This window comes from Sporobolomyces koalae (genome assembly GCF_050403365.1).
Source record: "Sporobolomyces koalae JCM15063 DNA, S_koalae_JCM15063T_v1_ctg6, whole genome shotgun sequence".
In the NCBI taxonomy this organism is placed as follows: domain Eukaryota; kingdom Fungi; phylum Basidiomycota; class Microbotryomycetes; order Sporidiobolales; family Sporidiobolaceae; genus Sporobolomyces; species Sporobolomyces koalae.
In genome coordinates, this window is record NW_027481765.1 from 507,684 (window position 1) to 531,925 (window position 24,242).

The following is a 24,242-nucleotide window of genomic DNA, read 5'->3' on the forward strand; positions in this document are numbered from 1 at the left end:
GCGGTACTTTTTGGAGCCTCTTGGAATCATTTCTGGGTGTCGGCTTCGAGTTCCAAGTCGGGCATACGTCTCACTTCCTTGCCCTTGTTGGCGGAATGGGTCAACAGTTCGGACAAGACTTGAGAACTCTTCCAGGGTTCAGGAGCTTCGGCTTTGCCCGTCACGTAGTAGAAAATGGTCCAATCGGGCAAAGTCAAGAACTGTCGGAATGTATTTGGACCCCCAAGTCAGCGTACGTCGTCAGGAATCCAAGAAAGCCTAGAGGGTGACGGGAAACAGAAGGGTAAGACTGACCCGATCGTATTCTCGCAATTCGGTATCGTTCAACGATGCCAACCTCTCCTTTGCAAACGTGCTCAAGATGAGGTCCATCTCCAAGATGCCCCGTTTGCGACTCTCGTACACCAACCGTTTCCGAAGCGTCTCGGTAGGTTCATTGTCGCGACCTTCGGGATGAGGAGTTTGGAGCAGGTCGGCCATCGTCTTGACCCCGGCGGGCAACTTGGGTGCGGGAGGGAGAGGAGGAGGTTTCAAGGGCCACGGGTCGGATGCGGTGGAAGGGTTCGCGACGGGAGGATCCGAGACGAGTGCCGGATGCGTCTTGTCTGATTCGAACCTCCGGCTGGACGTGAACAGCGATCGTGACAGTCTTGCTTGACGAACGACTCGTGACTGCATCATGACGAGTGGTGTAATGGGAGAAGGAGAAGCACTAGTGATCATCAAGATTCGAAAGTGGAGCAGCCTCTTGTGATCGTTGGTGTTTTTCTCCCTCATACCCGAGTACGACATAGTCAAGCATGTTGCAGTCGACAGTTGCGACTCCTACGAGGACTGCCCTGCGCAGGGTCGCGCCGGTTGCCACCCGCAGTGCGATGCGCTCATCGCGTTCCGACGTTTCGCTCGCATTGCAACCCATTCGACCATTCTCGACTCGTTCCCGACTCGAGTTGCCTCTCAAACAGGCACAACCATCAAGCTCAACGTGTCCTTCGTGTCATGCACCTTTGCCTCGAGCACCTTTCCCACTGTGTCCGAAATGTTCGTCAATCGTACCCCCTCCACCTCTCGATTCGACCACGTTCTACTCGTTGTTGCAACTCGCGAAACAAGAGTACGAAATCGATTTGAAACACCTCAAACGCGAGTTTCTTCAGTTGCAACAAAAAGTACATCCCGATCGGTTCGGAGGCATGGGATCGAAAGAGGAATGGGCGAAACTGTGGAGTGCTCGAGTCAACGATGCGTACAAAGTGTTGGCAAACGATCGTGAACGGGGAGAGTACCTTGTACGTTTTGTTTCCCCCTCAGATTCCTCTCTAAAAACGATCTCGCCCACTGATTCTCAGTTCATTGGTTTCTGCTATAGTTGTCTTTGCACGACGTCACGATTGGAGAAGCAGAAGCAGTGACCGATCCAGAACTCCTCATGGAAATCATGGAAACTCGTGAAGAACTTGAAGATGCCGAAACGCCAGAACAAGTCGACAGGATTCGAGAAACGAATCGCCGTGAGTTTTTCGATTCTCGACGCTAGGTGATCCTTTTCCTTCGCCTGACTTGGACTGACTGACTTGATTTCTGCAAACGTCGGAAATGGTGGGAAATCAGAATCAATGCAAGAAGCGATTCGCAATTTGGCTCGAGCGTTCGATCATGTGGATCCTCCCGACCTCGAAACGGCACGCAACCTGATCATCCAGCTCAAGTACCTCGACAATGTCGAGACTGTTTGTCGAGAATGGACCCCGGGCAAGCGGGTCGAGTTGCAACATTGACCGCGCGAGAGGCGGGCTAGATAACCAGATCCATTGATGCAATGTTGCTACAACAAGTTCGACAAAAGGGAAACAGATGAATAGGTGACATGGAATGTTTCCAAGATTATGCTGAAAATAATGCGTGGTATGCGATTTTGAGATACGAGGTCCGGGAAGGCTGGATAGTACAATCGGAATCGTTTTCTCTGGTCAAGGATTCGGTCCCAGCCGTGGTCGATCACACGTATCGAGTGCGTCCCAATTCATGTCGAGTCCAACTTCGTCGATCTGGACACTCGCTCCTCTTGTGCGTGAGTCTGGACCGACTGTACCGATCCTGCTTTCGAACGATTGCGAAGTGAATGCTGCCGGTGCAGGTTTCCGGATTGGACTCGGAACGATCCCCCATGTGTACAACACGGGCGGTACGTTTCGGTGGTCACCGTCCTCGATCTCGCCAGTATCGTGTCCGTCGTCGTCGTCGTGATCTGGATCTTCGTCTCTGTCTCTGTCGTCGTCGTCATCAGAGTCGAATCGATCGAAATTGTCGAGATAACATTTCCGATCAGGTTCCGGTTCTTCTCGCACGACGAGATCCGGTTCGACTTCGAGTTCGGATTTGCCCACGGCGGATCTCGGGTCCAAGGTTGCTCCGGCGAGACTGTTCCTCAAACTCGATACTCCCAATCCAGTTCCCGCGAGGGACGGTGCAACTCCATTGATCGAATTGGTGACCGAAACGTCCCCTCGCCAATTTGAAGGATCGTCTTCTGCCGACATGCCCGTGGTGGTACCAATCGTCCCCGTCATGTTGCGTTCACAATCTCGTGTCGGATCGAGAACCGATCGACTCGCTCTGCGTTTCCCTTTCTCGTCGACGGTTGGACCCGACTGTCGCCGATCCCGATCTCCGCGTCGACGTTCTGCGTTGGCAGCACTACGTTTCATGACCGCAATGTTTCGCTGATTGAGCGTGTAGACAATGCTGTACGTACTCAAGCCCGGGAACAGGTTGAAGAAGAAGAACGCGACGCATGCGGCGGCCGAATTCGAAGATGTTGCGAGAGACGCAGTGAACCCGATCGCCGAGGCGAGGTGATTCAGTGCGAGGAGGGAGAAAGTTTGAATCGAAAGGGAAAGGATCTGGAAGAGTTGAGACGCTCGGGTCAAGGGACTAGACGAGTCGTGAACCCCGATCAGCGAACTGGTTCGAGTTTATGATAGGAGGACCCGTTTAAAAAATCCTTACACGCTAGTTTTGGAGGACCGTTGTCGACGTTTGCGTGCAAAGTAGATGAGCGAGATCGAAACCCAGCTTGTCGCCGATGCGAGCGCCTGAGGAAATCATGGCGAGAGACATCTTGGTCAAAAGGGAGAGCGAGAGGACTGCGGCGCGTTCGTACTCACCCATAGAGAAGCAGCACCGAGGTTGTACTGCCGAGACAAAATATGAAGTCAGTTCACCGATATCTTCGAGGACAAGAGGGTTTGACCAGCGGGTTTTACCTTGCGGTCTCCGTTGAGATGCGGTCCATTGTGCAAGAGGTATTTGACGTTCCATGCGATAAAGAGCGATATTGACAGCATCCACAATAAAATCGAGATCGCCCTCACAACAATGCTCTTGGTGGTCTGTTTGTTCAACGAGATTCTCGATGTGAGCAAACGTCTTTTCAGACGCGTACATCTGTCACGGATAGAGAAAGACTGACGTAGAACAGGCGCTCGACGTAGAATGCCTGACCCAGCAAGGCGATCGCGGTCGTGCACACTTGGGTACAAGCGTTGATCGCTTTCTGCGACTGTCTGTGGATCGATACGACCGCCGGGAACGAAGAATGCGTCAAGGTCAGTTTCCTGTTCCAGCCACGAGGGAGCAAGCGCGTTGACCCAGGGCGAGAACTTACAAGTTTTCCTGACCCTCCATGATTGTCCTGAGGATGTACCACGTCTCGGCAGTGATGCATGCGACCTGGCCCATCGTGAGGCCGAGAAGGATGCCGACGAGCAAACGGAAAAGGAATGGATCGAGTCGATGGAATAATTGGTGGTAAGACAACGACACTCTCAGGCATGCACCCTGCAGCACGCATATCACGTCAGTCTCGAACATATGTCTACAGAGCGAGGAAGCTGTGACTGACCAGGACGGCCGACATGAGTGGGACCGAGACGGCGAGCATATGCAACGCAGGTCGCACCTGGTCTGGAGTCGGCAGCGCCTTGTCTCTCCCAGCGACCATCGTGTTGCGCTACCCTGCGGCCCCGATGTATCCGTCCAGGAGTGGCCGACAGCTGGGTGAGTTCAACCGCCGTCAGGGGTACAGATTCGCGACCCCGCGCTCAAGTCGGAAAAGATTTGTAGGTGCGTTCGTTCGTCGAAGGGAGAGTCTATGCGAGCGTGAGCCGGTTCATTCTGGAGGTCGAATCTTGTTAGCCGGGAGAGGGTAAAAGTGCGATAGCCTACACGGCCGGCTGGCCTCGAGAAATTACGCGCAAGTTTTTCCCTTTGAATGTCGGATGCGCAATTTGGAGCTCCATTCTTGAAAATCTCGCCCTTCGACAAAGTGGAGGAACATGTCTGAGTCTCGCCGACAGACAGTGACGCCGTCCATTGCATTGCGAGGATTTCATGCGACCGATTCCATGATCGAAACCTCTCACTCACTTCCGAAAAGGAACACTACGAGGTTGCGCGAATCTGCGTAGATCTCGCCTTGCATGAATTTCCTTAGTGAAGAAGGTACACAAAAGCGACTCGAACTCGTTCCACTTTACAAGTCTGTTCAATAAGATCCCGTCCAGTCAGCTCGGAACGAAAAAGAGGAAGAGAGGTAAAAGCAAAAAAAAAAAGAAAAACTGACAGAGTCCCTCGGGGCCGGTGTCTTTCTTGGCAAACATGGTCTTCTCCCTCGCGCTTCTCAAGTCGGCCATCGTGACTCGCATCCTCCTCTCGCGCAGGGCCAACAGACCCGCTTCGGTACACACCGCCTTGATGTCTGCACCCGACAGCTCGTCCTTGGCGTGCACAAACTCCTCGAGGTCGACGTCGTCCGCCAAGTTCATGCGCGATGTGTGGATCTTGAAGATGAATCGTTTCGTCTTGATGTCGGGCAATCTACGCGATGCAAGACGATCCAGAATTTACCAGAAGCCAATTAGTTTACATTCTGCAGAGAGCGAACAGTGCACCCGACGCACGGGAATTCAATCTTGCGATCGATACGGCCAGGGCGAATCAAAGCGGGATCAAGCGACTCGATCTTGTTCGTTGCCATGATCACCTTGATGTCGCCACGATCGTCGAAACCGTCGAGCTGGTTCAGCAACTCGAGCATCGTCCGCTGAATCTCGCGCTCTCCACCCGAGTTCGAGTCGTATCTAGAGAACACAGAGCGAGATCGATGCTGTCAGCTGCTGCAGCTTGTTCTGGCCTGGAACGAAGCGCCAGTACTCACCGCTTCGTACCGACAGCGTCAATCTCGTCAATGAAGACGATACTCGGTGCCATCTCGCCCGCTGCCTTGAACAGCTCGCGCACTAGCTTGGGTCCATCTCCGAGGTATTTCTGAATGAGCTCCGAGCCGACGATGCGCAGGAACGTTGCCGAAGTTTGGTTCGCGACCGCCTTTGCGAGCAGCGTCTTACCCGTTCCGGGGACGCCGTACAAGATGACACCTGCCGGAATGCGATTTCCAAAAGATGCGGTTTAGCTGAGCAGCGCCACTGGCGACCTCAGAAATGAGATATTGCATACCTTTTGGAGGTTTGATGCCCATCTCTTCGTACAGCTCAGGGTGGGTGAGAGGAAGTTCGACCGCTTCCTTGATTTCCTGAATCTGCGTCTCGAGACCTGTTCGTTTCATGCAGAGGATCGTCATGGTCAGTATGAGCGCTGTGGATCACTGCCGCCAAGCCGTTAATCTAGTAACTCGCCTCCGATGTCGGCATAGCTCTCTGTTGGCGCCTTGTCCACCTTCATCATGTTGACCATCGGATCCGTATCATCACCGAGGACTCCGACGATCGCGTTTGTCTTGTGATGAAGCAGGACGGAACATCCCGGTTCGAGCTGGTCCTTGTCGACGAAACTCATGATCGAGACGTAGTACTCGGGCCCCGAGGTCGACGAGACGAGCGCGTGGTCGTCATCGATGATTTCCTCGAGCGTGCCGACCGACATGGGCGAACCTCGGAGGTCATCCACGCGTGTTCGCTCCTCGACGTTCTTGTCTTCGGTCAAGGTGGGCTTGAGCGCTTCCTGGTTCAGGACAAACTCTTCCTCGAGGAGCAAATGATCTTTGATGCGATCCATCTTGAGCAGCTTGAGCCTGCACCGTGTTGTCGGGAACACGGCAGGCACTGTCGTATCGGGGCAAGGGGTGTCAGCGTTGGCGGTAGATCTCTCGCAAGACGCGGCGAACGCGCTGAGGGACAAGACCCACGTTTCTGGGTCGGATCAGGCCCGCGCTTCTTCTTCTTGCCGACTCGCGTGGGTAGAGGCGGTTCCCATTTCTTCTGCAGAGGGCAAGGGACACGAGGTTGATCGAGGGATGCGAGTGCGTCAGCGTCAGGTCCAGCGTCTCGGCCACTGTCCCTCGGCGCGTAGCCAGTCCCACCTTTTCGGGTTTCTATCAAACGCGAACACGTGCTCGTCAGCGCGATTGCCCCCGAGATGAAGTCAGACGACGATGAGGCGTACCTTGTCTTTCTGACCGCCGGGAGGTCCTCCGGGTAGCGATGCGCCTTGTCCCTGCAGAGCCAAAGACTCGAGTCAGCACAAGCCGCAGCCTACTATGCAGCGATTCGTACCATCGTGTGCTGTGATGTCGAGAGAGATGATGACAGCCTCCGACTTGCGCGTCCCGTATTTCAGTCTATTCTCTCCGACCATTTGGGACTTGGCGTATCTAGTGCTCTCGCAGGTAGCAAATCTAGCGTAGCGGACCCTGTTCTGCCAGAGAATGTGCAGATATTCGCGCAAAAATATGCAAATTGAGCATCTGAGCCATGGAATGGCATCCGCCGCGATCACTGGGAAAGGCTCTACCAAGCAGACCTCATGAGCTGATCTGCCATCGCCTCAGCAGCCCTCCTGTTGTCGCCTGCCGCTACTGGAGCCATACTGTTCCAGTCGTATCCGGCCCCTCCTTGCACGAGGTAATCCGTCGATCCTCCTGGTACAATTGAAGGAGGTAGCGTGCCCCCAGACCCACCAAGGTCCCAAAAGTCGAATACCGAGGCGTTCATGTCCATGTCGCCGCCGAACCCAGAGATTACTCCTCCTCTTGCTTGACCTGCCGCAGGCAATCCTCCCTCGAGTTCTTGCCCCACGACTGGAACTCGAACATTTGGGTCAGTTGGACCTCCTGCCGCGCCCATTCCCATACCAAACCCGAGTCCCAATCCATCTTTCCAAAAGTCCGAAGACGAGAGCGCTTCGTTGCCGACCATGCCAGGCAAGGCGGCCGTACCCGACCCGGGCAGAGGCGTCATCAAGTTGAACGAGAAGGTGTTCTCAGTCGGGAGCGGTTGATCCGTCGAAAGGGGCAAAGGATAACTCGGGTCTGGCTGGTACGGTTGCGTAGGTTGCGAAGAGTAAGTCGTGGCGATCGAAGTACTCGGAAGGGCTTGAGACGAAGGTGGCGCTGGCGAGGCTCTGACCGCGCGAGCGATATCCAACTCGAGTGTCAGTCGTCGCAGGACCTGAGCGAAGGATTCGTGCGACGAGTTGTTCTTGCTTCCGTTGGACGAGTTGGCAACGAGAGCGCTTGCAGCTCTCGTGACTCGCCGTTTCTCAGCAGCCATGAACAGTCCACTGTAGATTCGTTCGAGATCAGATCAGATGTCCATGGGCGGGAAGATTCAGATAGGGTCAACCTGCCTGAGGATTTTGCTACCAGTTTGTACTATTTGACGCAAGTGGGGCGACGTAATCTCGTCGTGCTTGGTAAAGATTTCGAACGCGAGCACGAGGATTTCCATCTTGGTCTCAATTTGTCGTTCAGAATAGTCATGGTCGATTGCGCTGTTGCATGTCACAACATTCAGCAACTGCTCTGAAGGAATAGATACGCGAGTCACTCACTCGAAGAGATCGGCGAAAAGGGCGGTAGCGGCCGCAAGCGAATGAGCGTAGACGAACCAGATCTATCGAGCGCCGAGAGGAGCGAAAGTCAGCTTTTGCTCGACCCAAGATCGCGAACTCGCAGGACAGGGCGTACATTGCTCGTCCATTTCTGGATCTGCAGATGATGTCGGACTACGATTTCTGCGCTTTCGAGGCATTTCCGCCTCGAGTATTCCTTCTTGAGTAAGAAGGGTCGGTGCATTCTGACCAGTCTCGAGTGAACACCCTCGAGACAGACAAGCCGCTTCCACTGCTGTGGTCGAGTCTTGGCTTCTTCAATCGGCAAAGCCATCAAGAGATCCTCGAGAGCTTGACGGAATTTGCCATCGAGCTCGATCACGACATCGTACGTAAATCTTGATGGCTGTAATACGAGTCGAGCGAAAGCTTCCCGAGCGCTACGAGCGAAAGCAAGCAGCGCGTTTAGTCCGAAGAGATTCCGGTGTGAGATCAAGCCGCGGGCGGGCAGACGTACACTTGTGCAACTTTCCATCTGGCCCATTCGAAAGAAGCGTGTGTGTAGACGGAACGGGGTCGCGGTTTGACCTTCCATTCGGTCGACGAGAGATCCTCGTAGTTGAGATTGCTCACAGGCGGAGTCGTGCCTGGATCGCTTGCAAAGTTGGTTTTCAGCTTATGCCACATTAGTGACAGATGGAAAGTCTCCTCACACTGCAGAGGGTCGAGGAGATAGGATCTGAAGCGTGTTGTTGCGGACATTTGATCGAGGAACATGAGGAAGCCGAACAGCCTCAACGCCCATTCTCGTTTTACGCTATTCGCATGTGGCGGCCACGCTGGATCAGGAGGTGGCATTTGCGCAGGATCGTTCGACATCTGATGAAGACCCAGAATCTGCATTCGGCTTGACAGTTAGATTTGGTCTGGCAGTGGCACGAACCGAGCCTCTCTTTACCTGCGCAGTTCGAATGGCCATGCCAAGGAGCGACAAGCATCGACTGGCGTTACCTCCGGTCGTCGAGAAAGCGAGCCATTGACCGATCAGGAGGGTCACCCTGGTCACAATCGACTTCGATAAGCGCAAGTCGAGACATGCACGAAAATTGGTCTGCCCTTACTGGATGTATCGGATTTGAGGTCGTCCTGCTGCGTCGCCCAACTGCAACAACCTCAAAGCACAGCCGTACCACCACGTTGGTCGATACATCTTCCGCTCCTCAAAGGTCGGCGCATCGACCGGAGTTTCACACCTTAGACCGTCGACTGCGAGAGCAAGAACCTGATTGGGGCGCGAGCAGATTGTTCGTCAGATTTTCCGATCAAGGCTGTATCGATCAGACGATAATGAGCCGTACCATGCAGTAGCAAGCGATCCACATCGGGTCCACCTCGTCGCCCTGTCCACCCTCGCGCATCTCCCAGAACCTGTCGAGCTCCGCTTCGAAGATTGGCTCGTGAATGATTTTCTGCAGCCAATCGACCTGTGTACGAGCTTCCAAGGTCAGCAATCCACGACACTAAGAAGAACGAGAGAGCTGTACCTCGCTGAAGTATCGCCCAACGAGTCGGTCGCTCAGATCTTTGTCGGGCAGCATCGCGTATATCCTCTCGAATTCTGTACGCCTCGCTTCCTTGAGTTCTGCCAGGCTGCTGACAAGCGGAAGCCCCAGCGATGGTCCGGAAAAGGGACCTTCAAAGGAGATCGGGTATGCGAGGATTGAAGTCTTCTCGCGCGTGAGCTCCGACGCATACGTGTCTGACTCAGGCAAAGTGGTCGTTTGAAGCTGTGCCGAAGCCTCTGAAGGTGCAGACGGAGCGTAGCGAGGAATGTTGTCGAAGAAGGGCAGACTATCGACTGGTCGGTACCGCGAACCCGGCAACCTCTGGTCAAAGGCAACAGATTCAAGCTTGACGACAGCATCCTCGGTCTAGAAGCAAATCAAACCAAAGTCAGGACCGTCGCTGCAGTCGGACTTGCGCGAACACCAAACAAGGAACTCACGTCACCGAAGGGCATATTCTTCCTCTCGTCCGCTTCAACGCTCATGCCTCGCTGTGGACTTTCCGTACCTTCTCGAGTCAGAGTACCTGCACGCGAAGAGCGTGGATCGTCGTGCGGATGGACTTCAGCTAGCGCCTCAGCCCCTGCTTTCGCTTTCGCCTTTTTAGTCTTGTTGCCGTAGATTGTTGGTTTGAACACTTGAGCTTCGGGCGCGGTACTGCTCAAAGGTTCCGGAAGTGACCGTGCCCATTTCTCAAGAGCCTGCACGCGATCGGCCAGCAGGAGCAGGTCGGAGGAGATTGCGAACGGCTGAGTGTCCTCCTTGGGTGGCTCGGCTGTGTAGTCCCATCGACATGCCTCCGGCTCTCCACGCTTACAACAAGCGAGGCACGGGTGATCTCGAGAACACTGTGGTGTTGCAATGCGAATGTCGTGAGCGTTTCTGCGGGAACAGCCCAAATTGCAGAGAGATTCGTTACCTTTATTTTGCGCCGCTACGATTTGTCGAAGCCGGTAAGTTCATCAGCAGGAAGCGCGTGGAGCATTTCACAATGGGGGAAAAGATGGCTCACCTTGCATTCGGTACAGCTGACGATCTGTCGCTTCTTGCCCGAAGTATCCTTGTCTTTCTCTTCGTCTTTGCTTCCGGAACCCCCGTTGGACAGTCTTCGCTTCTTATGTTGCTTGCCAGTGTTTGCGGAGCTTCCAGTGTGCGTAATAGATCCATTACCGGGCGGTTGGTGAGGACTCGCGCCTGATTCAGGACTTTCGACGAGTCCGTCGCTCCCGCGGTTGTAGTACTGTTGCACAATCTGACTGTTGCTTGGTCCGGGTCCGAAACCGTAAGCATGCGGGGAAGGGCCCGGAGCGGGCGAAGTAGTCGATCGAGGCTGTGATTGTGAAAGTGGCCCCGCTACCGCATTCGCTGCTGCCGACAGCGAAGCGAGCGGGTGTTGACGCTGGTGCTCGTGAGGTGACATGCGATCTGCGCAGTACGAAACCGACGACAGTTTGCAAAAGAACAAGTCGCGCCGATCATTATGCGTAAGCCCGGCGCCGTCTCGCTGCGGATCGCGGACGGACTCGGGAGAGTTTTCTGGAAAATCTGTTTTCTCCCTCCTTGTAGATTAATGACACCGCATGGAAGACAGGGGACGGCATCATAGCATTTTCGACTATTTTGTACATTAAAGCGAGAGAAGGGAAAGGAAGGAAAAATACGCGTCCCTCCAAACAATCCATAGATCCTTTCGCCCTTACTCGGTGGGCATGACTTCGTTGTCAGCGGCAGGCCCAGTGGGCGCGACAAAGTTGAAATCTTTGTAACGAGCGTTGTACTCGATCGCAAGAGGACGACCTGCAGAACGATTCAAGCGTCAGTTTGTGTGCTAGACCCATCATCGAGTTAGGCAGACTGAAACTTGCCTCCGTAAGAGTATCCGTTGAACTTGGCAATCGCAGTTTCAGCTTCCTCGACGGTCGGGAATTGCACCACGCCGGTTCCCTTTGATCGACCATGTTCGTGCAAAACTTCGGCTTGCTCGACGGTTCCGGTCGTTTGGAAGAGTTCGACCAGATCCTCGTTCGAAGTCGACCACGGCAGCTGCAGCACACATGGAGAAGGTTCGTCAGTCGTCCCGCAGGCTTGATAAAGTGGACCTGCTAATCTTGAAGGAGTGCTTACGTTGCGAACGAAGATCTGGTTCGACGGGTTGATCGCCCTCGGAGCGACACCGAATCCACCAGGTCCAGTTGGGTAACCTCCCGCTCCGGCAAATCCACCGCCGAATCCTCCAGCTCCAGCGAATCCTCCTCCGTATCCCCCAGCGAATCCTCCCGCGAATCCACCACCGAACCCGCCGCGTCCCCCAAAACCTCCACCGAATCCACCGCGTCCTCCGAATCCACCTCGCCCCATGTATCCACCTCCTCCCATGTGCCCGTTGGGGAATCGGTCTTCTCGGACTTCGAGCAGGTTGCCTTGGAATTCGAATCCGTTGTACATGGCTGTTGTTCCAAATCCGCCCATCCCGAAGCATTAGTCAAAACCGATGCGCAACCCGAATGTGACGAGCGAGACAAAGCATACCGATCGCGTTCTGAGCGTCCTGGGCTGACTCGTACACTACTGTACCCGTTCCCGAATGACTTCCGTCAGGGTTGATCTTGACATCTGCTCGAACAATGTTGCCTGCAGCCCTGAACAAGTCTTTCAAGTCTTGCCATCCGACCGTGAAGGGTAGCTAGGAATTTGTGGTTCGTCGTCAGTGCTCGCTCGAAATCGACATTTTCAGAGGAGATTCCATGGAGGATTTGGCTCACTCCTTGAATGTACAAGTGCCTGCCCTGTCCGGCAACAGGTCCTCCGAAGCCAGCAGCGGCATGATGTCCACCTGCGAACCCACCTCGGAACCCTCCTCCGAAACCACCCCGAGGCACGAACCCGGCACCCGGCATCGCTCCAGGTCCCATGTAACCAGCGCGACCTGAAATGGCAGCCGAACCGTAGCGAGCATCATCTTCTCGGTCCTGCGTGATTGTTTCGAATGCGATGCAATGACGGATGAGACTGGGGACCGGCAGTATCGTCGAGAGAGAACAGACTAACCTCCCGGATGAAGACGGGTCGACCAAGAAGCTGCTGATCACTCAGGTCCCTGATAGCTTTTTGGGCTTCTTCGGGTTGGGAGAACTCGACGACACTGTAGCAGAATGACGAGGTGAGCTCAGAACCGGACTCCGGATTGATTCGAAATGGGAACTGACCCGCAACCCTTGGACATTCCATTCGGAAGCATCATAATCTCGGAGAAAACGACATTTCCGGCTAGTAGGTGGGGGAATAGGTAAAAGGCGGAGGTGCGATAGATTTGAGTAGACAGGCGGTGGGAGCGGAGTGGGCGAAGGGGTCGATTAAGAGAATTTTGAAGAGTCGTAGAGAGGAGAGCGAGAGAGGAATAGAGAGACCATCCCCAATTGACCGACACGTCCATGCACAGATAAAAGCAACCAGAGACCGTCAATAACCTGTTCCTTCTCTCGTCTCTATAGCTTGAACCAGCCAGCCAGCCGTCCAAACTGCCCTCATCGCGAGTGTGCGCACGCAAACCCCGGCGGCCTCCTCTACCTGCTACCTGCTACCTGCTACCTCATCCTGCAACGCAATGTCGAGATCGCCGGCGGAAGCTGGATCGATCCTGAGATGCTATTCGCTCGCGCCTGCTTTTCAGCCATACACAGGCCAGGGCCTGGCTGGGTTGTCACGATGAAGCCGCTGATGCTGCAGCGCAGACCAGCGCGGTTTCTGATGGATGGCGGATCGGTGGTTGCCGCGCTGCCTCCGCGGTGATTTAAGAAACAAGTGACCCACCCTCCCTCATGAAATCCTTGAGATCGTTCCACTTGACTCCGAACGCCAAGTTGCCGACATACACTCGACACTCCTTCCTCGATTTTTTGGCGGCTTCGACCGCAGCGTACTCTCGGTTGATCGCTTTGCGTGCCGGGTCGAAAGGTTTGCCATCGCCTCCGCGGTGGTGATGCGAATCTCTCGAGTCGCGCGAGTCGCGAGGGTCGCGGTCACGGTGATCGCGGTCGCGCGGGTCTCGGTCGCGGTCAGAGCGGTCTCGGTCGGAACGTTCGCGGTGCGAGGAAGAGACAGGAGCGTCGGTGTCCATCTTGCGGACAGGCGAGCGCGATCGGCGAGGAGAGCGCGAGCGGGATCGATCGCGGTGGTGCGAGCGGGGAGGGGGCGAACGGGATCTCGACCTCGAGCGTTCGCGGTGGTGCCGAGAGCGAGGCTGTTTTGCGTCGGAGGCGATGGCGTGGAAGTCAGTCGATTGATCGGTACCCGACATCGGGGCGAGTACCGCTCGAGTTACAGGCGGTTGCAGCGCGAGAGTCCTCAAAACGCCGAAAGCGCGGCTCGGGTGCAACCGCCTGTGCGGTACCCTTCCCTACAAACTGCGAGGAATGCAGTACTCACAGGCTCATCGTAGTCTGAATACGAGCACAGCGATGTGAGGAGGGCGTGCATGCATGTAACGAGTCAGCAGGGTCCGCGACAGGACGGCAATGATCCAGCGCATGCAGCCAGCGTACCTCTGTCCCTCGAGCTTCTCGCAGGCTCGTCGTATCTGGTGTGTGCGTGTGTCAGTCGCGCGGATCCGATTACGGTGGGAGAACGACTCGCGCACCTGTCAGTGTCAGCTGCGACAGCCCACTCGAACTCCGATCAGGCACACGCTCCGGCTACAGACGAGCACTGATGCAGACTGACCCATGGTGTGAGCTAGTTGAGAGAGACGCAAGAACGGGGGGATCTGATCAGCGTTTCCAGATCTAGTACCCCGATCGCGTCGACTTCACATCGCGCACCACTCAATTACCGCACCCTGCTGCCGGTTTAGATAGTTTGGTCGAGCTCGGTGTGATCTATTCCTTCAGTTTTCACCTCGCGTCTCAGTCCGCCCGTCGCCTCACTGCCGCCGTCACCTACTCAACGTCAATTGAATGTCTATCTCTGACAAGCTGCTCGAATTGCGAGGCCACACCTTTTCGCAAGCTTGCACGGCAACTATCGGGTATTGCAGAAAGAACTATGAACATTGCTATAGATATACACAAGAAGAAGACGGAAGGCCAAAAGATGCCGCGATCCGGGAGGTAACGGATCAAGTGATTAGGGATCTATGCCTTGGTCGCATTCGAGAGACGACCGTCCCCGACGAAAGTTCCTTCTTGCGAGGCATCGTCGACGAGTTCGCGATGTTGAGGCTTCTCGCGCACGAATTTGCCTTCTGCTTTGCGGCCGTTGACATAGTCTCCGCGACTCTCGTGTCCCTGTTTCGTGTACACATGTGTCAATCAACCGACAAACGCACAATCGGGCGAGGATGATAGCGAGAGAGCGATACTCACTTCGGGACGCCAACTCTTCGAGTTCCATGGCTTGACTCGCTTGTCGTTGTACATCTTGTCGACGTTCTCGAGCGACAGGTTCGAAGATTCGTAAAGGAAGAAGAACACGATGATGGCGCCTGCGAGGTTGCAGCCCGCAAACACGAATCCGTCTGTACACCCAACAAAGCGTCAATCTCGATTTGCGCTTTGAGCGAGTGCGTAAAAGGGCATGCGTTTCGTACATGAGTAGCCAATGTCCCTCGTGATGAAGGGCGTAAAGAAAGCCAAGAGGAAGTTCCACAACCAGTTCGATGACTGTGCCAAGTCAAAGGCATCAGAATCACCGGATTCTCGGAACAGAAAGACTTCCAGGGTGTGACTCACAGTTGCGAGGGCGCCAGTTTTGGCGCGAGCATCGTTGCGAGGGGTTTCTCCCACCACAGTCCACACTCCAGGAGCCCACTACAAGCACCAACCGCCAAAAGAAAGTCAGACAGGCAGGTCGCAGCAATCCACATCTTCTGTAAACTTACAGTCATAGCGTAGCCGGCAATAAAGAGACAGGTGGCGACGATCATGACTGTGCAGACGAAAGTACCATGTCAGCTCTGTGACAGGCAGGGGCTAGCCCGGGCAGACGGACGTTTTCCAATGCCTTTGTCAACGAGCGGATCTCGCGCAGTTCCAGCGGCCGCATATACAAAGAGCCAGGCGGACTGCCAGAGACCGCCGATGATGAGGGGCGTCCTACGACCGAATCTCTCCATGACGTAGATACCGCCAAAGGTGCACACGAAATTCCTGAACAATTTGTACCTGGTCAATTATGCGGCTTACAAGGCAACGAACATGGAGAAGCTTACACTGCTCCGAGGATAATTTGCGCGACGAACTCATCATTGATGCCCACACCACCGAGAACGGTCGCTCCGTAGTAGACTGTCGATCGTGGGGAGGGTCAGTGCGGATCTATTTCCAATACTTCCTGATGTGCGGGGTCGGAACTGACAAAAGTAGTTGGCGCCGGTGAGCTGCTGCAAAGCTTGCAGAGTCATGAGGAGAACGGTGCGGTCTGGCAAAGAGACCCCAAAATCAGTTTGAGCTGGCTTTTGACGATCTCGAGTTTGCTATATGGCTTACAGAGGAGCTTGTCGCGAGGCTTGAAGCAGTCGAGCCAGCCAAAGACCTTTGCCTTCTTGGCAAGTCTGACCGCTTCTTCCATCTCAACGAATGCCGTTCGAACTGAATAGTCGTTGTCTTCGACCTTGACCCCGCGGTACCGCGCGAGAGACTTTTCAGCATCTTCGGGACGGCCGCGAGCCATAAGCCAACGCGGCGATTCGGGTAGGAAGATGAACCCGATTGCGAGGACGAGGGCCCAAAGCATGTTGAGTCCAACAACGATCCTCCAGGAAGCTCCTCCTTGATCGATGTTGCGAGTACCGATCGAAATACAGTATGCTACCAGAATACCGAACGTGATTGCAAGCTGATAGGTACTGCTCAGTTGCCAAAGTTCACCAGTCAGCAAGGGAGCGAGAAACACCTCTCGGCGTGGTCAAAGGGAAGCAATCGCTTTCTGACCTGACTAGCGATCCTCGAATCTCCTTCGCCGCGATCTCGGATTGGAATAGCGGGATACATGCAGAGAGCGCTCCGACCCCGAGTCCGGTGATCGCACGTCCGACGGTGAGCTGTTGCCAGGAAGTGGAGGCACTGATCTGGATGATAGTTCCCACAATTACAATCAAGCAGTCTAGTTGGACGGCGAGCTTTCGACCGAGCCTGTCTGCGAAGCTGTCAAAAAGAAGGAATGGGTTTCAGCAGGAATGTTTCGACTATCGGGGCTGTTCCCGCTTCGAGATGAGGGGAAGAATGTACTTACAAGGCACCGATGAGGGATCCAAACAGAGTGCCAACGGAGAGCATTGCGACGATGAGACCGGAGCGGACCGTCGAGAATTGGCACGTCGCTACGTCTCCCGGTACGGCACATTGAGCGAATCGCAATTTGAAGTCGTTCATGACGAGAAAGTCGGCAATCTGTCCAGTATCATATCTGCAAGAAGCGTCGAACCAAACCTCAGCCGACGGAAGCTAGTGGGGTCGGCGTAGAAACTGAAGCGATCCTCGTACCCGAACAGGAAGCCTGTCATAGGGTGCAGATACTTCAGCTGTCAGGTCCAAGAGCAGCATCGAGACGTATGTAACCACTGACCACCGATACTTGCGAAAACGCCGGCCGCAATGGCCAAACCGCCAATGGGAGCACCCCGTATAGTCGGCATCTTTGACTCTCGGTGCTGTGGGTAGGTTTTCAAGAATGAGATGTAGAGCAGCTATTCAGCTGTATCGCAAGTGATCGAAATGAGAGAGAATTCAGAGGGAGACTGGTTCGACCTCGGGATGATTAAACCTTTTCTCTGCGCTTCCTTCGCAAATCCCCGCGTCATTCCAAGTCGAGCCCCGTCACAGAATCACGGGGTCCGACTTTGTGCGGGCGCGCGGCAAGCGAGAAAAGCGGGTTTCAGTATTACCTCGTGTTCCGTCGACGTCAATGATTTCCCCGATCAAGAAGGCCCACTTTTGACCTTCTCGATGACGCGGTCCCGCCGCTGAGTTCGGCTCGCTTGGGCAGCCCGACCCCGACTCGGACGGGTCCGATGTGATCTGTCGGCACCGAAGCGAGCGTGTCTGTGTCTCTCAAGGCTCGAGCCATTTTCTAGGGGAACTTTTTGAAATCAATTGGAGGGGCATTACTTCCAGACCCCGAAAGTGAAATACGAGCAAAGCTTGGCAGGTAGACACGGTGACACCGCTCCCGCTCAAGCTATCCGGTCATAGGACCAGATCCTTGCGCTCCAATCGCCCGAACCCGTTGCGACAAGCCCTCCTGCGTCCGAAACTGCAACAGAGATAACTATACGAGCAAAGAGGAACCGATCAATATCCGAACGAGGTTTTATGGCGCCTATATAGAGACGAAGTACAGAAAGGAGCGACCCACCCGAATTTTTGTGACCTTGCAACATGAACTGCGCTTTTGCCGTCTTGGGATCCCAGAACTGCACGCCGCGATCTTTCGAGCCAGACACGATCCAGGCTCCGTCCGGCGAAATGTCCACCGATAAGACGTAATCCTGCCGCGAGTAAGAAACAGGTCGATCAGCGTGAGCTAATCCTCAACACCTCAGCACCGGGACATGAAGCCGGCACTGTTGACAGGAGACCGAGGGTCCAAGCCAAAATTCGGCAAGGGTGTGTGGGGGAGGACCGAGCCTGATTTTAGAAACAGAAGAATTTACCTTGTGGCCTTGAAGCGTCGTCAAGCAGTTCGTTTTGCCGCCTTCACCCACCGGCACGTCCTTACCCTGCTGGTTCGCGAGCGTGTTCCTCAAGCTCGCCATGTCCCACATCTTGAGCGTCTTGTCGAGACTGCCCGACACGAGGAACTTGCCGTCGGGGCTGAACGCGACCGAGTAGACTGAGTCCTTGTGTCCCTTGAGCTTATCGACAAGTTGACCGTTGTCAGCATCCCAAATGCGCACGACCGTGTCGAGCGATCCCGCCGCAAGGAATTTGCCGTCGGGCGACAGTACAACCGAGGTGACCCCTGCGTCGACGGGTCCGTTCTCGGCGATGGTGATGTCGTCAATCGCGAGTGTGAAGAGGCAAGCCCCAGTCTCAAGGTCCCACATGCGGGCAGTTTTGTCGCCCGATCCCGAAACGAGACGTCGACCATCGGGAGAGAACGCGAGCGAGTAGATTTCCGACTTGTGGCCCTGGAACACTTGGTAGATACGCTCTTGCGCGAGGTTCCAGATCTGGATTGCAGCAACGTGAGCACTTGTATCAGGCATAGACAAGAAGCCCGAAAGAGACTGACTCGAACGATGCGATCCTCCGATCCCGTCGCCAGGTACTTGCCATCAGGACTGAAGCTCGCCGACCTGATGTAGTTGTCGTTGTTGATTCCAGAAGACTCGTCAAACAGCGTGCTATGAGATCGCGATGACGGATCAGCATGGCAACATCTCTGGGAAATCCAGCAGGGAGCAACTCACGAAATCTTGGCACCAGTTTTCGTGTCGTACAGAGTAGTGTTGCGGTTGCATCCAGTTGCCAACATCTTTCCATCGGGAGAAAAGCGCACACAACAGACAACCCTGAAGAAACGGAGAGACCGTCAGCGGGGCTACCCTGGTTTGCAAGGTCAAGAAGCAACGAGCTCACGAGTCGTGGACTAGAGTATGGACGAGCCCAACGTCGAGCACCCTTTTGACATTTGGGTTGAACATGGTCATCCAATCACTACCTTCCTTCTTGAGATCTTTGGGCGCTGTTTCCGGATCGAAATTTGTCACTTCGACTGTCGAAGGTTTCTCGTCTGGTTTCGAGACAGCTGGTTGTTGCTGACTGGGTGGTTGAGGGGCAGGTGAAGGAGCGGAGGTCGAGATTGGCGGGAGGCCGTTTGAAGGAGGAAGAGGCGACGGGTGATGCAGCTGTGGACCTCCGGGCGCCGAGCTCGGAGGATGCGGTCCAGTTGACGAGGGTCGAATAGGTCCGACGGACGCATACGATGGCAGAGCAGAGCTGTGACGCTGTGAAGCTAAAGCTGCATGACGAACAAACCCATTCAATGCCCGCACTTGACAGTGCCAAGATTGAAAACTCACGTTTTCGTCGATCGTCGTCGTCCAGCCGCGAGCGCTTGTTGGGGTGATCCCCTATCGGAGCAGATTGGTCTCTGCCATTGCCGTTGTACTGTGCTACGTACTCCCGCTCTCTCTCTCCGATTTGCGCAGCGGCACCTCCGCCAAACATTCCGACCGAATGAGCCGCTGGTCCTGTTGACGCCGGCCTGTTCAGTGAAGGAGGTTGAGGTGTAGATCCTCCGGCCATGAGAGAAGGCAGCGTAGGGCGAGAATTCGGCGGCAGGACGTTGGCAGAAACGGGAGCTAGACCTGGACCGTTGTTGGCGGGTGTCGACGACGAGACCGAAGTTCGCGCCGAGTCGAGCTGCTGCCGGACTCGGGTCACTTCGTCTTGCAACCGCGAATTCTCGTCTTGCAGACTGCAGCGATCTGGCGTCAATACAACCACCGAGACAAACGACCAGACGAACGAGGATCTTACACTCGTTTGTCGTCATGGTACTTTCGCTCAAGATCGTAAGCCATCGCACGCATCGCGTTCAGCTCGGCTGCATGGCTGTGGACTGCAAGGGAGGATGAAATGACGGGTCAAGCCCCAAATCGAGGCGATTTCAAGTCAAGGGACACCGCCGACTCACTCATCGCTTCGTACTCGTCCTTTTGTGCTCTCAACATGCCACCTTCGCCTGCAACCTGTTCGAACTCTGCTTTGACAAACTCGAGCAGATCATTCAACCTTGCAGCGCTCGGGTGAGCCGGCGCCATCATGCCTGGCGGAGGCGCGCCGGGCATGGCGGCTGCAATCGCAGGGCCTCCCGCTGCTGGACCTGACGGGCCGCCGGGAGGGCCCGATTCGACTGGGGCACCTCTCGCGGAAGGACCTGGCCCTCCTGCGCTGAGGATTGAAGTCGGCGGCGGTGCGACACCTGGGTGCATGCCGTTCAGTTGCGATAGAGGCGGAAGAACCTGCTGAGGTGCTGTCGAGGACGACAGAACAGGCGCGGACGATGCGTGTGGGTGCGCGGGGTGGTGGTGGGCGTTCGGATGCGGGTGCGGGTGTGGGTGTCCCGGCGGCTGCGCGTACTGCGCGGAGTGATGATGGTGCGGCGGGGGGTACGACGAGGACGAAGCTGAGAGCGGGCGAGTGGACGCAGACGCGATTCCAGGCGAAGGGTTACCGCCGACGGGTGCAGGAGCAGACGGAGCGGGAAGCGGAGCTGCTAGTCTCGTCGAGCTGGCACTCGGTCCACTGGACATGTGCTGCGCGCTAGGTAGGCGAGTCAGTGAAGTGTCGACTCGAGCCGGGCGATCCGGAGGGCTGCAAGGATCTGCATCGTGTTCGCCGGCTTGGAACGGTGCGCGAGCGAGACGCGAGACGGGGCACGATAAGGCTCACCTCGGGACCAAGGGCAGGGCGACGACGGGGCGCTGGGTCGCGTTCACTCGCTCGATCGTCGTTCGGGGCCCGGCGGCTCGTCTCGGGCGCAAGCGTGTGAGGCGAAGCGGATGGTGCGCGGATCAGCGTGCCTGACTTGCGATTACTGTAATTGCGTGTATTCCGCAATTGCGCTGGCTGCATGTATTGACATTTGCTCCTTTTGTTCTCCAGATGGTTGGTCCTTCTGGTTCGCTCGCACAATCTTGTCTTCGCCCTCGACCCCGAGCAGACCATGCCGCTGCTGTCCGAGTCTTCGGTTCTGCTCCTGTCATGTGGGTTCAGTGCGTCATACCTCGCGTCGATCTACCTCGTCCCGTCGGCTCGCGTGCGCCTGCCTCCGCCAACTCCGTCTAAAGCGCCTGCTGGCGATGACCCTCCAGATATCGCGGTGCCCCCGAGCGAGCGCCGTGACCGCAACCATCCCGCCGTTATTCAGTCGCGCTTGATTGCAGTGTCCCTCTCTTCCCTATCCTCGCTCGTCTCGGTTCCGTCCGTGCTCGCACACCACTCAAAGGGCGATTCGTACGTTGCCGCTATCCCGCGCGCACTCGCACTGCTCGGGCTGGTCCTGCCACCCACCTGGAGACAGACCGTCAGGTTGATCGTGTTTCCGCTCGGCTTGACCGCGAGCTTGTTTGCCGGAAGTCTCTACATCCAGTATCTCCAAGGAGAGCTCCCGCTGCAGAAGGAAGGCGGTCGATGGAACAGTCTGCGCGAGCGATTCGATGGTTGGCGAGGAGTCCGGAATTACATCGTCGTGAGTTGCCCTCTCGCTCTCTCCGACTCGCCAATTGATCGCATCTCGTGACTCGCTCTCGATCTTGCAGGCGCCTCTGACAGAGGAGCTCACCTTTCGAAGCTGTGTCGTCGGCCTGAGCTCCTTGGGGGGCTGGAGCAAGAAGCACCTTGTCTTTGTCACTCCTCTCTGGTTCGGGCTTGGTAGGCAACGTCCACGCCATGTATACTCGCGTCCCGTGAGCTGATACTGGCTTCTCTTCCCCTCGCAGCGCATGTCCATCACGCATACGAAAATTGGCTCGCGGGCGGCAAAACGAACAAAGCGCTCGTAAACAGTATCGCCGTCTCGAGTGTGTTGCCTGTTTCCGACCGACTTTGCATCTAGGCAATGCTCCAAAACAGTCCTGAATGACCTTTGCACCTCTCTCACAGCTTTTCAGTTTGCCTACACGACCTTGTTTGGTTGGTACGCGACCTTCCTCTTCCTTCGCACCGGTACGGGTCCCTCCTTTCTATGGCAGCCCTGGCGTCCCTCCATAGTTGTACTGACATGGACGACGCCCAAATCAGGGTCCGTGATACCTCCGTTCCTCGCACACGTATTCTGCAACATGATGGGTCTTCCCCCTCTGGGCTGGGCTCTCCAAGTTTACCCCGATCGCAAACTCTGCAAGTCCTCCTTCGCTTACTTCAGTCCTCTCGCGAACAAACCATCGCTCATGCTCTAACCCCGTCGGAACCTCTCAGCGCTATGGTCGAGTTACCTCGCAGGTATTGGAGGATTCATCTGGGGATTTTGGAGATGGACCGATCCAAGTCTATTTGGTGGGAGTTTCTTCTGGCTGTAGTAGTTCAAGTCTCGCGCAAACGCTGTACTACACGGGTTTCGCTTGCGCACGATCTGAGCCCTATCTTTGCGCACGATGCTTCTGCCCTGTCCATTGCCAGACACTGGGCATGCTTTCTTCTTTGCTTCACTATCATCTAGCGTTTGTCCATGACACGCCTCGCGATCCGGAAAGACAAGTTCGAGAAAACGAACGCGATCGCGACCACAATGCCCGACGAGTATATGCGCTCATCGAAACGGCACGTCCGCTCGCCTTTCGCCGGGACCCCAACTCATCCACCCGCTTGCCGACGCTGCTTTCAAGCGCCCGTGTCTCGCGACTCGCGCCCCACCCAGAGCGCACCCGTCGCGCCTCTAAACGCCTGTACTTTTTCGGATCGTTACGGGATCTACGAATCTCTCGGCATTTCCTGTTGACATCTCGATTAACCGAAACCTCTCCCGAACCGACGCAAGTCTGCAATGCAATCTTCGACTCACTACTACCCTCACGCGCCTTTGCAACATCCTGCACATCCTTCCGATGCGATCAACTACTTGACTCAACCTCCGTTCGCTTCGACGAGTCACTCGTTTCACCCTCCGCGACCCCCTTCACTGGCACAGCAGCAGTACACCGATCACCCGTCGACGTACTTTACGGCGAACTACCCTCCTTCGAATGCGGCACAACAGCTCGAGGCTCAAAGTGGCGCTCAACCTCCTCCTCTTCCGTACTACGATTCCGCACCGGCGTACTCGTATCCACCACAAGACGAGCAGCAACAGCAGCAAGACTCGGATGTGTATGGACTCGAGCCGCCGTTACATCAGTTTGATACGATCGAACAAGTCGCACTCGAAGCAGAAGACGACGACGAAGGTGAACCGGTACAGGATTCAGACGACGGCGATTACGAACCACGGAAGAAATCGTCGGGTAAGAAGAGAAGTGCGGCCAACAGTGGTGCGACTACCCCGAACGGTAGTGTCACGGGCAGCAGGAAAGGGAAACGGCAAAAAGTGACACCCTCGAATGGCAAGATGACGTCGAGCCGGTCGAAAGGCAAGACATTTGCTGAACACCAAATAGCAGAGTACGGTATCGCGGGAGAATACGAAGGAAGTGAGCCAGGGACGATGGACGGCAGTTCGTTCGAGACTTCGACGGAATTCCTAGACCCGGCACAGATCGTCGGCAGTGAAACGCTGGAAGGAGCGACGCAAGTCTTGCAGCAAGGCTTGGCTGCAGACGAAGCCGAACCGCTATACGTGAACGCGAAGCAGTACCATCGGATCCTGAAAAGGAGGTTGGCGAGAGCACGTTTGGAAGAAATGGGCAGGCTGTCACGCGAGCGCAAGGTGGGAGCTGTTCAGCTCCTTCTCTCTCAGTCCGCGTATTTCATACTGACCTACAGCGTGCCTCGGTCAGCCTTACCTGCACGAATCTCGACATAAGCACGCCATGAGGAGACCGAGAGGGCCCGGAGGCAGATTCCTCACTCTCGAGGAGCGTGCCATTCTCGAGGCGGGAGGATCGATACCAGGCGTCGAGTGGCCACCCAAAGAGCCAAAAGAACAGTAGTTATAGCTTGTAGCAGTGCCGCTTGACATTTGCACAATCCAAGGCGAGCCAACGAAGCTCTCCGCTTGCACATATGCATCTCCCGTCCTGTTTTCGTATCTTCGTTTAAAATTACTCTGCTATCCCTGAAAATGGAGAGCGATGGCATGTCGGGACTCGGCCCTGAAATGTCCTGAGCACACTCCTCTGTCTTGAGCACACTCCTCTTGCAAACACTTGTCCCCAAAGTTGGAACACCACGC

At 55.6% G+C, this 24,242-nt stretch overlaps 10 protein-coding genes across 10 annotated transcripts; 3 read left to right on the forward strand and 7 right to left on the reverse strand.

Moving 5' to 3' along the window:
• Positions 1-26: 26 nt before the first annotated feature.
• On the reverse strand, positions 27-681 carry SDH5 (succinate dehydrogenase assembly factor SDH5; the record flags this gene model as incomplete). Its single annotated transcript, XM_076677019.1, has 2 exons — positions 27-200; positions 295-681. The coding sequence occupies 2 exons, from the start codon at positions 679-681 to the stop codon at positions 27-29; spliced, it is 561 nt and encodes a 186-aa protein (XP_076536001.1).
• Positions 682-800: 119 nt separating this feature from the next.
• Positions 801-1,778, forward strand: JAC1 (J-type chaperone JAC1; the record flags this gene model as incomplete). Its single annotated transcript, XM_076677020.1, has 3 exons — positions 801-1,289; positions 1,370-1,511; positions 1,612-1,778. 3 exons carry the CDS (start codon positions 801-803, stop codon positions 1,776-1,778), a joined length of 798 nt encoding a protein of 265 aa, XP_076536002.1.
• Positions 1,779-1,970: 192 nt separating this feature from the next.
• Positions 1,971-4,003, reverse strand: JCM15063_003977 (uncharacterized protein; the record flags this gene model as incomplete). The annotated part of the gene is made up of 7 exons (XM_076677021.1): positions 1,971-2,934; positions 3,010-3,095; positions 3,168-3,194; positions 3,267-3,392; positions 3,473-3,617; positions 3,668-3,840; positions 3,905-4,003. 7 exons carry the CDS (start codon positions 4,001-4,003, stop codon positions 1,971-1,973), a joined length of 1,620 nt encoding a protein of 539 aa, XP_076536003.1.
• A 531-nt stretch (positions 4,004-4,534) lies between these two features.
• Positions 4,535-6,575, reverse strand: RPT2 (proteasome regulatory particle base subunit RPT2; the record flags this gene model as incomplete). Its single annotated transcript, XM_076677022.1, has 9 exons — positions 4,535-4,542; positions 4,625-4,878; positions 4,962-5,141; positions 5,219-5,438; positions 5,518-5,613; positions 5,697-6,122; positions 6,206-6,278; positions 6,463-6,513; positions 6,573-6,575. The coding sequence occupies 9 exons, from the start codon at positions 6,573-6,575 to the stop codon at positions 4,535-4,537; spliced, it is 1,311 nt and encodes a 436-aa protein (XP_076536004.1).
• A 231-nt stretch (positions 6,576-6,806) lies between these two features.
• On the reverse strand, positions 6,807-10,833 carry JCM15063_003979 (uncharacterized protein; the record flags this gene model as incomplete). Its single annotated transcript, XM_076677023.1, has 13 exons — positions 6,807-7,578; positions 7,645-7,788; positions 7,849-7,910; positions 7,985-8,288; positions 8,366-8,495; positions 8,562-8,745; positions 8,807-8,906; positions 8,970-9,130; positions 9,207-9,332; positions 9,393-9,779; positions 9,854-10,261; positions 10,333-10,347; positions 10,426-10,833. 13 exons carry the CDS (start codon positions 10,831-10,833, stop codon positions 6,807-6,809), a joined length of 3,201 nt encoding a protein of 1,066 aa, XP_076536005.1.
• Positions 10,834-11,109: 276 nt separating this feature from the next.
• Positions 11,110-13,710, reverse strand: JCM15063_003980 (RNA-binding protein; the record flags this gene model as incomplete). Its single annotated transcript, XM_076677024.1, has 8 exons — positions 11,110-11,210; positions 11,279-11,456; positions 11,538-11,860; positions 11,943-12,096; positions 12,176-12,382; positions 12,462-12,555; positions 12,620-12,680; positions 13,224-13,710. The coding sequence occupies 8 exons, from the start codon at positions 13,708-13,710 to the stop codon at positions 11,110-11,112; spliced, it is 1,605 nt and encodes a 534-aa protein (XP_076536006.1).
• An 832-nt stretch (positions 13,711-14,542) lies between these two features.
• On the reverse strand, positions 14,543-17,043 carry JCM15063_003981 (sugar porter family MFS transporter; the record flags this gene model as incomplete). Its single annotated transcript, XM_076677025.1, has 13 exons — positions 14,543-14,695; positions 14,774-14,925; positions 14,998-15,070; positions 15,140-15,217; positions 15,289-15,335; positions 15,399-15,556; positions 15,619-15,694; positions 15,765-15,827; positions 15,896-16,254; positions 16,340-16,552; positions 16,641-16,814; positions 16,892-16,904; positions 16,974-17,043. 13 exons carry the CDS (start codon positions 17,041-17,043, stop codon positions 14,543-14,545), a joined length of 1,629 nt encoding a protein of 542 aa, XP_076536007.1.
• Positions 17,044-17,580: 537 nt separating this feature from the next.
• On the reverse strand, positions 17,581-20,667 carry JCM15063_003982 (uncharacterized protein; the record flags this gene model as incomplete). The annotated part of the gene is made up of 9 exons (XM_076677026.1): positions 17,581-17,675; positions 17,763-17,895; positions 18,061-18,579; positions 18,642-18,753; positions 18,820-18,921; positions 18,989-19,370; positions 19,432-19,829; positions 19,892-19,973; positions 20,049-20,667. 9 exons carry the CDS (start codon positions 20,665-20,667, stop codon positions 17,581-17,583), a joined length of 2,442 nt encoding a protein of 813 aa, XP_076536008.1.
• Positions 20,668-21,080: 413 nt separating this feature from the next.
• Positions 21,081-22,434, forward strand: RCE1 (CAAX prenyl protease; the record flags this gene model as incomplete). Its single annotated transcript, XM_076677027.1, has 6 exons — positions 21,081-21,605; positions 21,676-21,787; positions 21,856-21,936; positions 22,019-22,081; positions 22,157-22,255; positions 22,334-22,434. 6 exons carry the CDS (start codon positions 21,081-21,083, stop codon positions 22,432-22,434), a joined length of 981 nt encoding a protein of 326 aa, XP_076536009.1.
• A 464-nt stretch (positions 22,435-22,898) lies between these two features.
• Positions 22,899-24,000, forward strand: JCM15063_003984 (uncharacterized protein; the record flags this gene model as incomplete). Its single annotated transcript, XM_076677028.1, has 2 exons — positions 22,899-23,777; positions 23,848-24,000. The coding sequence occupies 2 exons, from the start codon at positions 22,899-22,901 to the stop codon at positions 23,998-24,000; spliced, it is 1,032 nt and encodes a 343-aa protein (XP_076536010.1).
• Between the last annotated feature and the right edge of the window lie 242 nt (positions 24,001-24,242).